Source organism: Pithys albifrons, chromosome 1 (genome assembly GCF_047495875.1).
Source record: "Pithys albifrons albifrons isolate INPA30051 chromosome 1, PitAlb_v1, whole genome shotgun sequence".
Lineage (NCBI taxonomy): Eukaryota > Metazoa > Chordata > Aves > Passeriformes > Thamnophilidae > Pithys > Pithys albifrons.
The window spans coordinates 108,142,047-108,155,452 of NC_092458.1; the positions used below are offsets into that span (position 1 = coordinate 108,142,047).

Here is a 13,406-nt window from a genome sequence, read left to right on the forward strand (position 1 = left end):
TTTGTGCAGTGGAATTGTGTAATGATCCACATTGTTTGGCTAGATGTGTATCATGCTGGTCAAAGTCAGTAGAAAGTCCCCCATTGTTTTGGGAAGGGATATTTCTTAGGTTTTTTTCACAAAGTTAACCTGTCCAGTGTAGAGAGAGGGAAGGCACAGAAACAAAATGAGACCTTCAGATAGGTTACTGTGGGAGTAACAAAAGAGAAATACAGAGAATACACAACTAGGAATTTAAGAAAGAGCACATTAGAGATTACTGGAAGAGTACATAATCATTATGGCCTTGATCCAGCAAATCACTTAAGTATATGCTTAACTACAAGTACATGAGAAATTGACTTCAATTGTTCTATCACAAGCTTAACATTAAGCATATACTTAAGCATTTTGCTTGATTGGGAGCTAATCACACTGTTTATTGAGGGTTAGTTAGACGGTAGTGCCCTTTAGCACAGTGTTTTGAACACTGCATAGCTAAGAACCTGGTGTCCAGGCAGAAAAGTGTTCAAGAACTGCTAATCAGAAGGGGGTTATATATGAAAAAGAAAGCATTTGTTCTGCAAATAAGATCCAGAATAAGCAGTAAATAAAAACCTACACAGAGATGAAGAGTGATTCCATTGGTACATAACATTTACCATGACATTCTCATATCTGATCATTTATTTGGGGGGGAAGTGGGGGGTGGGGAAAGCTCACTGATTAAAGAGAATTACTGTACTCATCAAGTATAGGTAATAATACAGCACAAAGTTTTCATTGAAAATACAGTAGAGCTCAAAATCTAACAGGTGACATCTGTGATTTTTTCTGTTATACTGACATCCAAGCAAGAGACCAGCAGAATCTTGGGTTCCATCCAGAGTGCTGCCAATTTGAATTAGGTCATGGCACCTCATCTATAGTCACCCAAGGATTCCCACGTGCCAAAGTTAGCAATTTTAAGCATGGTACATGGTCTTATGCCATTACCAGTCATACCTGGATCCCCTGGCACAGCTTGCAGTGTACCTGTTGTGCTGTGGGGAATGCTGCTTTGAAAGCTGATGGTGTTCTTTTCCTCTGTATCCTCTCAGAAACCAAGCAAATGAGACTCCAAATTCCATGTTTGCTTGTGGCTATTCAGCCATCCTGTGGGTGGGGTTTTCATCTTTGGTTTGTAATTTTTTTTCTTTGTGATTGCTGCATGCCATAATTTCACACAGGCATGCCCTAATACTGCTGCAATTAAATCAATTAAACTACTTGGAATAAAGCAAAATGAAAAGGCCCCACTGATAATGCGTTCACTGGACTTGAAAATTTCTCCTGTCCTGCTGGCCATTTCCTCCTCTTTAGGGTGACTTCTGCTTCAGGGCACTGTGTCTGTTTAAGCGGAAGGAGTGAAATTTAAGTTTGGTTCAATGTGTGATTTGCAAGGTAGAATATTGGGTGAGACACCTATATGCTAGGCTAGGATTCAGAATTGTGCTTTTCCGTGGCTTTCCTACCTGATTTATGTAGCCTCTGTGTATATTGCTCTTCATCCGTAAAGAGATGATTTTGGCCTTCCCCATCCTGCAGGGGGGAGAAGTATATTTAATATTGGAAAGAGTGCAGGTACTCTGGTATTAGAAGCTATGGTGAATAACTCAACTGACTTTTCTTGGGTTTGACCTAACAGGCACGTTTTGTAAATCTACTTCAGGACCTGTTGAAAGGCTTATATGTTACTGACCATGAGGTACAAAGTCTCATCCATTCTGATAACTTTTTCTATTTGTTTGTGTAGGCACATCCAAAGCAATACACAACCTCCTCAGGCTCCCGTTCCGCCCCTAGGATATGTATCTGGAAACCTTATTTCAGATTTGGAAACAGATGTTCCAGATGAGGATGAAGATGAGGATGATATTGAAGAAGAAACTGTAGAAATCAGTAGGCCGCTAAGAGGTCTAGAGCATACTCCAGGCTCCAGTATGGACAATCTAGACAGCTCTGTGACAGGTAACCAAACACAGCTAACAGTGACACCAACTTGTTCCTAACAGCAAAATACATCAGCAGTCAAATACTTTCTAAGTGAAAATTTATTCCACTCTATTTCTGTAACATTTAAAATGTGTTAATACTAAACACTAAAGTTAAAGGAGGATTTGGAAATGCTTTGCTTTGCTGCAAAATGATAAGAAAATTCATGAATTTTAAAAAGCTTTAAGGACTTGAAAGAAAACTCAATTATATCCTAGCTTTCATGAAAAGTTATTCTACTAGAGAAGCAAGGCAGTTACATAAAAAGGAGGGGGAAGACCTCAGGAATATATCTTTCATAAATCAGAAGCAGCATAACATGTTATCTTAAAGCACTTTTATATATTTTGCCAGGTAAATGCTTTCCCAGACAAACACACGGATGTTAAAGACTTCAGAGTAAGTGTAGTTAGATCACCACATTTATTTCTAGAGTAAATACAACATTTATGTAGAAAAATATGTATTTTAAACCTACTTTGTATTGCTGTATTTAGTAATTATTCCCTTTCAGAAGAGCTATTTAATTATTCTGACCCCCTTCCCTCACTGCTTCTTGCCCTTTGCATGCTTTGGAAAGCTACAACATCATCAAAGGGGACATAGAAAGGCATCCTGAACTATTGCACAGAATCTGAATGTATAAAATGGCTGTTGGTAACATATAAACAGTGAAAGACATTTGTTTTTAAAATACTGATCTTACATGGACCTTTAGGTTCAACTTGGGCCTCTGTCTAATATAGTATGTCCATAATGTGCAGGTGTACTGGAGACACAAGTGTTCCACATGTCCCAGTGTCCATGGCTCATGAAAGCTCATGGGTGCTGCTTCAGTTTTTGATCTCAGCAGACAAACACTGATGTTAGCTATACCTTAAGGGAGACTTTTTCAGTACAACTTACTGCCATAGTGCCTTTGAATTCCATCTCATTGTTCTGGATCTTTGAAATTCCAAGGATTTTGCACCCTAACTTAAAAATTGCTCTTCTGAAAACACTGGATGAATATGACATGAATACTTATAATAGTGTGTAGCTTAATCCCGATTTCCAGGTTTTCCTTCACCCTTGGGTCAGACTGCTTACCAGTCTAATTAAGATTTAAGAATTGTATCTCTGCTGCTGTGATTTGAAATCCAGATTCAACTGAAGGCCATAGAGTTAAAGTTTAAATCCTTGAATTGAGAAGGTTAACTTATTATTGCATGAGTGTGTTAAGTCACTTTGCTTGAATTTCAGGCATAATCTCCTTCGGGCTATAATTCTGCATATTTTTGCATATCTCACTAATGGCTCAGAAGTCTTTCCATTAGTAATGCAATAGGAGTTTTTCACTAGTAATAAAGTAATAAATAAAAAATTCAGGTTTGTATGTATTTTTCGTATCGTATATATATTAATATGCCAATGTTCATGTATCTGTAAATCACAAAATAAATGTTTTCACATTTACATCTTCTCTTAATATTTTGGAACACCCTATCTAAAGCCAATAAGGTATAGCTGTATTCCTGCTCCAATTTATAGACTTTTGTGCTTATTACAGTTTATCCTTTTATGAATAACATACAAATTGCTTACTATATATATTGTTTTATTATTGGAGTGTTAAAAGTCTAATCATTGGAATTTTTAAAACTTCCTGCTGTATTATTTTGAAAGAAATTGGGCAGGACCCGATTATGTAGACTGGGAGTGTACTTAAGCTGATTTAATGCACTCCCGCTCATCACCACCAGTATCCTGATGTGGCCTCATCTAGGTGCAAATTAAGGGTTTGCTTTTGCTTGTTTAAGTACTAGCTGGATCTATTCCTTGATCTGGTTCACTGCATGGCAAGATGTGTGCTGGCACGGCAGGAAGGGAAGGAAAATGATAGACTGTCCCTATAGTGTGTAGCCACCACTTTGACTGACTTAAAACAATTAGGGAACTATCGCCTTACCAAAGCACATGCAGAGTGTTAGTCTAAACGATCTGCTAGTCTAAACAAAACTGCTTCTGTTTTCCTCAGTTCCTGTATGGGTAACGCATTCATTTTAGGAGGACTTGTTTTTTTATAGGGGTGGAAAGAAGTTGCTTATTATACTTGGGATTTTTTTTTCAAAAGAGAATCTTAATTTTTGTTTATCTGTTTCTGTTAACTCTTCCAGGCTGCGTTTACTGGTGTTAATGAGGGTATAGCAAATTACTTTCATTGTTTCCAAGCTGTTTCTCATTCTTCAATTTGATTGCTTTTAAAATACTGTAGAACGATTAAATTGTTTTCTTGCACTGAGAATAGATAAGCTGCTTCTTTTCACGGAGCCTTTGGTGACTTAAACTAGCATTTTCCTAGGAATTTATAGACCATTTTTTGACTTCTCTAAACATTATATTTGAAAATAGAGGCAAATGAAAATATCTGACCCAGATGAAGCAATATTTCTGTACATTTTGAAGTGCATTTTCAGTTCAGTGTTTGTGAGAAATCTATATTGACATCCCTTGGTCCAGACTTCCTTCAAATAGAGTTGCTGTACAGAGAGCAGGGCAAGTTTCCTCACCCTGTACTGTTGGCACGCTCTTGGATTGAAATGGTGCTTTGTTCTTCATTGCTGAGCCGAGACCCAGAATTTCATGCAATGCCAAATGTGGGATTGTCTGAGGAAAAACACTTGGCACTGTGTGAGCCAAAGCACAAACTACTGAATTCCTCTGACACCACAGTGTTGCTCCTTTAAACTGTTTAAAAGTCAAGTTGTCTTCCAGGCCCTTGAGTTTTAGTTACAGCTAGCTGCAGATTCAGACAAGGGTTTAATCTGTGCTATTAAGCTTTTCTCTTTGCAGGTGGCAGAGACATAATGTTGACGTGTATAATAAAGTGCAAAGAAGGGAGGAGTGCACAGTAACTGTATCTTAACATTCTCCAGATATCGCAGAGAGAACTCAGGGAGGGAGGTTTGGATTTGAATGTTTGTGGGATTTAATATGATATTAAAACCAAAGTTTTTCTTAATTCCCCTTCTGTTAGGATAATTAGTCACTGATTTTGCTTAAAAGAGAATAAAAAATAAAGAACCGGAAAACAGGGGTAAAACTTCTGCTCACTTGACTTTTAATTCACAATTTTTTAGGGTTGTTTTTGCTTTCAGAAACACATTGAAAAATGTATTTTCTTTTGCCTAATGTTTGCCTTAAAAAAGAACTGCTGTGCAAAGTTATGGCATGAATGATCACGAAGAATCTGTTATGTTATTCTACTTTAATAGACTTAATTAATTACACATGATGACTGTGTAAGAAATTAAGTTGTCTCTCACTGAAATCACTAAGAGCAAGACTAGTTTTTTTCAGGTCTAAGTATTATGGTTTGGGGGTTTTCTTTGGCCTGTCTTTATTTTCTCCTCCACCAGTGAAGCTGGTAGTGTGAGCTGATGTATCTTCAGTCTTGGTGCATTTTAACTGAGGGGAGAGATACACTTAATAACTAGCATGGAAATTAGAACAAGCCCTCTTCTGCCTAACAGATACTGACATAAACAGATATATACTCTTGTAAATAGTGCCACTGCAAGTGGTTAACAATATTTTTTTTCAATAGAATTATATAGATCTGAAATTATAAAAATCTCTGTAGGTTGTATGGCTCAGCAGGGAAGAATATCCCTTACTGACATGTCTTGGTCTTGATTAAAAGAATCACTGATCACTGTCTATATGGAAAAAGTTTTTCATTCATTGTGTCTGAGCACAAATAGAATAATTCTTGAAAATTGCACAATATCATTTTCATGAGCCATATTTTACCATGGTAGAGCTCAATATTTATATTGATTTGCTTAGGGATACCTATTGCAAAAGACTCTATTTTATAAGCAGTTAGACAGATTGTGTTTAATAGGTAGAATGTGTTTCATGGATTAAATATGTGCTCAGAAAATAGGAAACTGCTACTTTTTGTGTCTCATAAAAATGGTAATGCAACAATTAGCAGGGTCATATTATAAAGCACAGGCTTTACTCTAGCTTAATGGATCTAGGGATATGCATTCATCAGCAACGATAGATTTAGCATAAAATGACATGTAAATGAATTGATGACTGATCATAAATTAATTTTAGTGCTGAAGAAGTAATAGAGACACAGCAAGATGCCACTTTATCATAGTATTTTACTGCTCAGCAACATTTGAGCAACTACTTAATGTTCTGTGTGCATTTCTTTTCTAACAGCTTGAATAAATTGAGAAAATTTTGTGCCTTTCAGCAATATGGAACCCAAAAAAATCTAGAAGGATGGAATGCAAACAGAAATAAATTTGGCTAAGTGACATAAATTCATTTTTCATTAGATGTTTATGAAGGGCATTAATTATAGCTGGACCTGTGAAGTGCCAAGTATATATGCATGATTTTTACCTCTTTTTTTAATGTTTCCTGCCCTAAAATAAAAAATTTAAAACATAGGTGTTTATTCCAGATATATGCATTTAAATATTTATGCATTTATGGTGAAGTTTAAGACCAGGTCTCATTTTTGAAATGTGATCATACTTATATTCTACTTTCAGACCCTTTTATTATTCATTCTTATTTTGAAGGTAAAATGACAATTTCTCCTCCTATTCCATCACTTTCACCAAAGACAGTGGACACAAGAGAGTGTGATGTCTTTCTCCTGTATAAAGACTAAGAGGACTCTGTAACTGATTCTAGCTGGAGTAACATCAGTCCCCAAGGACATCACCCATTCTTCACAAACCTAAGCAGTCTACCCCTGTTCCATTAAAAAACAAAAAAACCTGTAGGGGAGCAGGTTATATGCTGCAGTATGTGCTGGATAGTCTTGTGAAGGAAAGCATATATACATGAAAGTACCAGTGACATCACTTCTTAACTTTGAGCAAGCACATAGAGTTTGGTTTGTACAGAAAAGTATCTAATGGAATTTTCAGAAGTGTTATCTATGTTGTGAGCAGCATTTATTTCACAAGTACATGAGATATTTTTATTTTTAAGTAAAGTAACAGTATACTTTACAAAGAAAAATAGCATTTTTATTGCCAGCAAAATGTCAGTAAAAGCAGTAAGAATGCAGTCTACTAGAAGCTAGCACCTCTATTCCCCTCACCTTTCCCTTAGAGCAAAGAAGCTTTCTGTTTGCATTAACACCAACAGATATTTTATGGAGCAAGAAAACAGAGTTCAACTTTTCACAGAGCTGATTTCATTCTACATAAAGCATTTACTGCTGCTGTCAGCAAGAGTAAAATTTACAGTTGCCAGAAAGCGTAAAAACTCAAATGTGCTCTTGGAAAACACATAGTGAGCAGCATGTAAAGGAGACACTAAAAGCCTGTTTCATCCCATTTCAAAATGTACAGTTGATCTGAAAGGAACGTCAGCATCTCTTATTCTGCCTTTATTCAGAGGAAAACAAATGTACATCTGATTTGGAAAACAAGAGGCCAGAGAATGCCTTTAAATAAGCAGTCACCATGTGTGCTGTGTTAACACAGCTGTGTGGTGGCCTGAGGTGCCCAGACTGGGCTCCAGCACTCCCGTGCCTTCTGGGCAATGTCCACACCTCTGCAGGTCAAATCAAAATGGATTTCACTGCTCCAGGTTTTGGTGGGGAAAAGAAATTATTTATGCAGGGAAACTGAATAGCTCTGGAATCAGTAGAAGTAATGTAGAGAGAGATTTCACCTTTAGCTCCCTGGTCACATACTGCTGTGGGTGCTTTATATGTCAGGGTATCTTGCTGACTTCAGCAGTTATAAAAAGTTTTGCCTCTGCTTCCAGCAACCAGAAGTATCATAGAATCATAAAATAGTTTGAGTTGGAAGGGACCTTTAAAGGTCATCTGGTTCTGCCCCCTTTGCCATGGGCAGGGACATTTTCCACTAGACCAGGTTGCTCAGGGCCCCATGCAACCTGGCCTTGAACACTTTCAGGGATTGGGCATCCACAACTTCTCTGGACAACCTATTCCAGTGTCTCACCACCCTCATAGTAAAGAAGTTTTTCCTGATATCCAATCTAAACCTGCCCTCAGTTTAAAAACCTTCCCTCTTATCTGCCACTACAGACCTTACTGGAAAGTCTGTATTTTTCCTATAAGCCCCCTTTATGTGCTGAAAGGCTGCAGAAAGATCTCCCCAGACCCTTCTCTTCTCCAGGCTGAACAACCTCAGCTCTCTCAGCCTGTCTTCACAGAAGAGGTTTTCCAGAACTCTACTCATTTTTGTGGCTCTTATCTGGACACACTCTAACAGATTCCATGTCTATCTTGTGCTGGGAAATCCAGAACTGGATGTAGAACTACAGGTGAGGTCACAATGTCCCAGTAAAACTGACATCCCTGTGAGAACTAAGCTATGCTTCCAGTGTGATCAGTTGCTCCTAGCACAGCTGCTGGAGGAGAGGAGAAGGGGGAGTGATCCATGGGTAGAGAACTCTATTCCCAGTTTTACTAATACTTGCTGTCCATGGGAATATGAAGGAGTTGAGGAACAGGGATTTTTTTTATAGGATTAGCCTAGAAAACTGGTAGTCTGATAACAGTAATTAAAATTCAAGTATTTTTCAAAACACATGTCTATGAGTATGTAAAATAATAGCTGTATTTACACACATCAGGAGAGAGCATTTACGGGATTTTGTAGATTTTTAATGTATTTCCTACTAAACATGGCTTATTATTTTTAGACAATAAAAATCCAATCCTATAAAGAGTAGATGAAAAATAGCTACTAGATGTATCCTGGAAGTGTCCCATCCAAATTACCATGTGTATTGTATGTTGTGTACCAGCTGAGTGATTAGTAAATGGACCAAGAAATGTGAGCAAATGGAAATTAAAGCTTCTTTGAAAATATCCATAATCTTATGGACTATGATACCAGAAATAACTGTTCTGTACAGTATATGGGTTTATATGTCTCTACGTTGAGAGTAGAATGTATCACGCAAAACCCTTGGGCTCTGTAACTAATGAGATACATGTTGAGTTTTTAGCATCCAAGTATCATCCTTTGATATCTGCAGCTTTAGTTACATTTTCTATGTTTCAGCTTGTGCTCACATATTTTGCAGAATAAGTCGATAAGTGATTGTTTGAAAATGTCATCAGCTCTAGCATTTCATTTTCTTACATCTTCATGAAGTGTTTTATCTGTAGTATCTCTTTTCATACATTATCAATAACTGCTGCTAAGACTCTTTACTCTCCCTTCTCTATGATGTCCTATCGCACTTTGATTGTTAGTTCACAAACTGCCTTCTCAGAGGAAATTCGGTTTTACCCTTCCTTTGCTGTTATCTGGGCTCCCTTACATCTGTCTGCATCAGGTCGAGTCTGTTTGGAAAATAACAATTTTATGTGTGCTCTTGGCAAAAGAATCAAACTCTGTCACTCTCTGTTGCACTTAGCACACTTTCTGCCTGTCAGACCTCCATAGACCTCTTCAGTTTCTTTTTTTGTATCTGAGGACTGCATGGGCTTTTGTTATTATAGCCTGCCACTTCACTGACATTAAAAGCTTTGGTCACTGCAGCATCACAAAATAATCCATTGTTCTTGGGCTTTGTGGTGCAGTGTGCTACTGAATTCCAGTATTCATTTATTGTACTCATGACTTGTTTTTTGCAGGATATTTTTAATATTTGACACCACCATTAGTTAATTAGCTTATCAATTTGGTGCTACTAAGCAGGTCATTATTGATTTACTACTTACCAATTTTAAACACAATTATACTTCCTTGCACATGGATTGAAAAAAGGCTGCTGTTCTGCTAGACATCTTATGTACATATACACAAATTCAACTGTGCTGACTGAGTAGTTAAACTGGGTCCATGATGTATCCCTCCACACGTGTCTTCATGTCACTGAAAACCAGTTCTCTTCAGATTTTCATGGGTTCACTGGGCTTTTTTCTTCAGCATCTGCACGGGAGCATTGTTAAAAAGCAAGTTTCAGGCATTTCAAGATAGGTGTCTGTACTATGTCAGAACAAAATGCTGTGTCCACCAGCACCACCTAATGCCATGCAAAAGCTCAGACCCCAAAAGCAGTCTGGTAGCTCTGCATCTCAGCTGGACTTGGTAAATCATTAGCACATATGTCCTGTTCCTGGAGCAAAGTTAAGTACTTACTGTAGCTGTTTCCATTGCCTCCTGCTCCACTGCATGATGTAGAATGACACTGTGACATTTTAGAAGTACAGAATGCCACTGTCTTCATCTGAAGCTGTGAAACAGAATTCCAGTACTTTGACAAAAAAACTTAAACTGAGCAATAGCTTTTACAACTGCCATGCTGGGTAGCTGATTGATGTTTGATTCATGCACTGAGAAAATTAAAAGAAAATATGCAGGAAGAGTAAATAAGATTAATCTTTCCTTCACTATTCCACTCTTTACATTCATGTTATGCCAAGATTTCTGTATTTCTTTCATATGCTTTTTCTGGTGTCTGGTTTTCTGACTGCATTTTTATGATGTTGTTATCACTTTCATCTCCTACAGTGATGATAATCCACTATTAGAAGGTACCATGGGGCCAACACTGGCTTAGTGACTGACTCAGTATTAAATTTGAGCATATATTTGCTCTGCTCTTGAATCTTAATTATTTCTAACTTTTTTTAAAAGTTACTTTAATCTACTTGAATGAACTACTTTAGATCAGCTTTCTTCAGTCCCTTAAAGCTGCTTATTTCTTTTAAGGTTTTGATTGACAAAATGACATAAGGCCAGTGTTGTTCAAGACAGCTCTTGAAGCCCAGCTCTGACTTTAACCATATGGACCAAGACTTACACATGTGCTGTCTAAAATTAAGGCTTAGTTTTGAAAATATCAAACTAGATGCTGATTTGTAATAAGTCAATTAAAAAAACAAAACAAAAAACCCAAAAAAAAAACAAAAAACAAAGCAATCACATTCATTTCAATCCCAGGAAAAATCTATTAACTTTTAAAAGAATTTATTATGGAACATTCACATTTTTAAAGAATATGTGTAATTTGTTTTGCAGGATCAAAGCTACGCAGAACAATCTATGAATGAGATCCCTCTTACCTTTGATAGTGCTCTGTTATACCAAACTCTGTCAGATAAACTTTGGGTTTCATGTTGTGAAAGGACATACTAAGTGGGTCTTTAAGCTTTGGATGACTATTGCTCCTTTGTACCACGCTCTGTCAAATGAATTTTGGGGTTCCTGTTGCGAAAGGACATATTAAATGGGTCTTTAAGCTTTAGATGATAAAAAAAAATATCATATATGCACAACTCACTAGAGCCCTACATTTGTTTTTAGGTTCAATGGTAAATGGATGGGGTTCTGCGTCTGATGAGGACCGTAACTTTTCTAGTCATAGATCTAGTGTAGGTAGCTCCTCAGATGACTCGATCTTTACCAGCGGCAGTTTTGCACAAGCACTGGTTGCAGCAGCAGATAAAGCTGGGTTTAGGCTGGATGGAACCAGCCTGACAAGAACAGGTTTGTAGACTCAAAGTTGATGCTTTCTGCATGAAGGTTCTCTCTGCCTATTCTTTCAGTGAACCTGCGTCTCACACTTGTCTAACATGCATGGAATAAGGCGGATGGAGATATTTTTGTCAGTGTATTTAGAATGGAATCTCACATTATGTTTCATTTTTAGTGATCTGAAGTAGTCAATAGCACAAACTTTTAATCTGCACCTTCAATTTGCTGCAGTTTCCCTCTGTGCTGACTCTGCTATGTATTTACTGACATATGCTTCATTTAATATTTCAGTGAAGAAATCACTAATTCTGCTTTGCAGTCTTTGATGATCTTACTTTCTGAAAAATCTCCTCAGAGTGATTCACATTTCCAGTGATGAGCGTCATATGTAAACTATTATCTCCATCCCTGCTCCTCTGTTGCATTTCTTCTTGCAAAAATGTATTTTTCTGTGAAGCTTTTCTGACCATGGGGTGAATTGATGTGCTTTTATTGTTAACAATACAAACTGTTTTAAAGCTTTATAAACAGCTGATTTAAAAGTACTTAATTCAATAAGTTAATATATTTTGATAACATTTAATTTTAGTTATGTCAACTAGTAAAATGTAAGTCTGCCAAGTAAAATGTAACAAAGGTACAGTGACTATTGTTTTTGAAAACAGTCAACTATTGAAAACGAATTAATGAAAACTAAATATAATTTAGTTCATATTTTAAAAGCTTCATATGTCTTATTTCTATTAAAAAAAGAAAAAAGAAAAAGAAAAATTATCTTTAAATATTCCAGGGGGAAAAAGTAAAATAACATATTCATGTTTTCTTAGTCATCTCAAAATAGCAAAACCAACTAATTCTATAAATCCACAAATCTAATAGCAAAGTATGAACTTGGGTCATATATTTGTTATGTGTCATCTCAGCCAGTTCCTGCCCACAGGTCCCATAATGTTCCTATTGTTTAAATTTTTTATTATCAGTCTGGTATGAAGTCCGTCCTTCAGTAAAATGTGTGCATTCATGAGACTGTCTCCCATGTTAGGCCTGAAAACCACAGGCTTTCTGCATGCAATGACTTCATGGCAAATTCCACCTTTTAAGAACATTGGAAATAGTTGATGGCAAAGTCCTGTATCTCCAACAAACTACAAAGTGAACAGATAGAGCTTTTCTCAAACCACTGAGACTTTTGCCACTGACTTTGGTCATACATAGTCAGCCTTAAAAGATAGTTATTTAACCATAGTTGAACCCCTCAATAGATTCTTACACTGTGGAAAATTGACTGAGCAAATCTGTCTCATAATTTGATAAAAAACAAAACAAGAATTGATGTAGACCTTCACTCTTCTGCTATGTGCACATATGGCCAAACTGTAATTTAAAATATACTATTTTGGGGGGTTTTGGTAGTGTTCTTGGCTTCAGTAAAAGTTAATGCAAAGATTCACCCCAAAGTTAATGTCACTTGTTAACGTCACTTTTATCAGGCCTTTGAGAAGTTCAGTTTCCACCACAAATGCACATGTAAGAGAAGTAAATAAACACACAAACACCTAGACATTTAAAAATAAATATGAATTCTTATTGTAGCCATGTGAATGAAAAATACAAGGAAAGGATGAAAACCCTCTTGTCAGTTATATTTTCCTAGCTTAATTAGGTCACGAATGCACTTAAACTGAGTGCATGTGTGTAATTCCTCAGACAGACTATTAGAGGGTAGGGTACAAAAAAGTATCTAGCAGTTGTGGTAGAGTCGTTATGATTATTACCCTCTTATTCTCTTAATGATGCAGCAGGCAAAATGGAAATAAAATAAAACCCAGATGTAAACAAACATCCCTCCCCTCTTTTCCTCACAGAAACCTCAGCAAATGGAAATAACTCCCCCGTGCTCACTGCAGT

At 36.8% G+C, this 13,406-nt stretch overlaps 1 protein-coding gene across 15 annotated transcripts in view; it reads left to right on the forward strand.

Moving 5' to 3' along the window:
- ROBO2 (roundabout guidance receptor 2) overlaps window positions 1-13,406 on the forward strand; it is a 444,791-nt gene that overhangs the window by 408,584 nt on the left and 22,801 nt on the right. For 8 of the 15 annotated variants that reach the window (XM_071563355.1, XM_071563405.1, XM_071563362.1 and 5 more), the window contains one exon: window positions 1,775-1,989. In XM_071563355.1, coding sequence (XP_071419456.1) covers window positions 1,775-1,989 — 215 coding nt within the window. Of the gene's footprint in view, window positions 1-1,774; window positions 1,990-11,327; window positions 11,511-13,406 lie in introns of all 15 variants that reach the window. The other 7 variants (XM_071563317.1, XM_071563336.1, XM_071563371.1 and 4 more) reach the window with 1 other exon arrangement.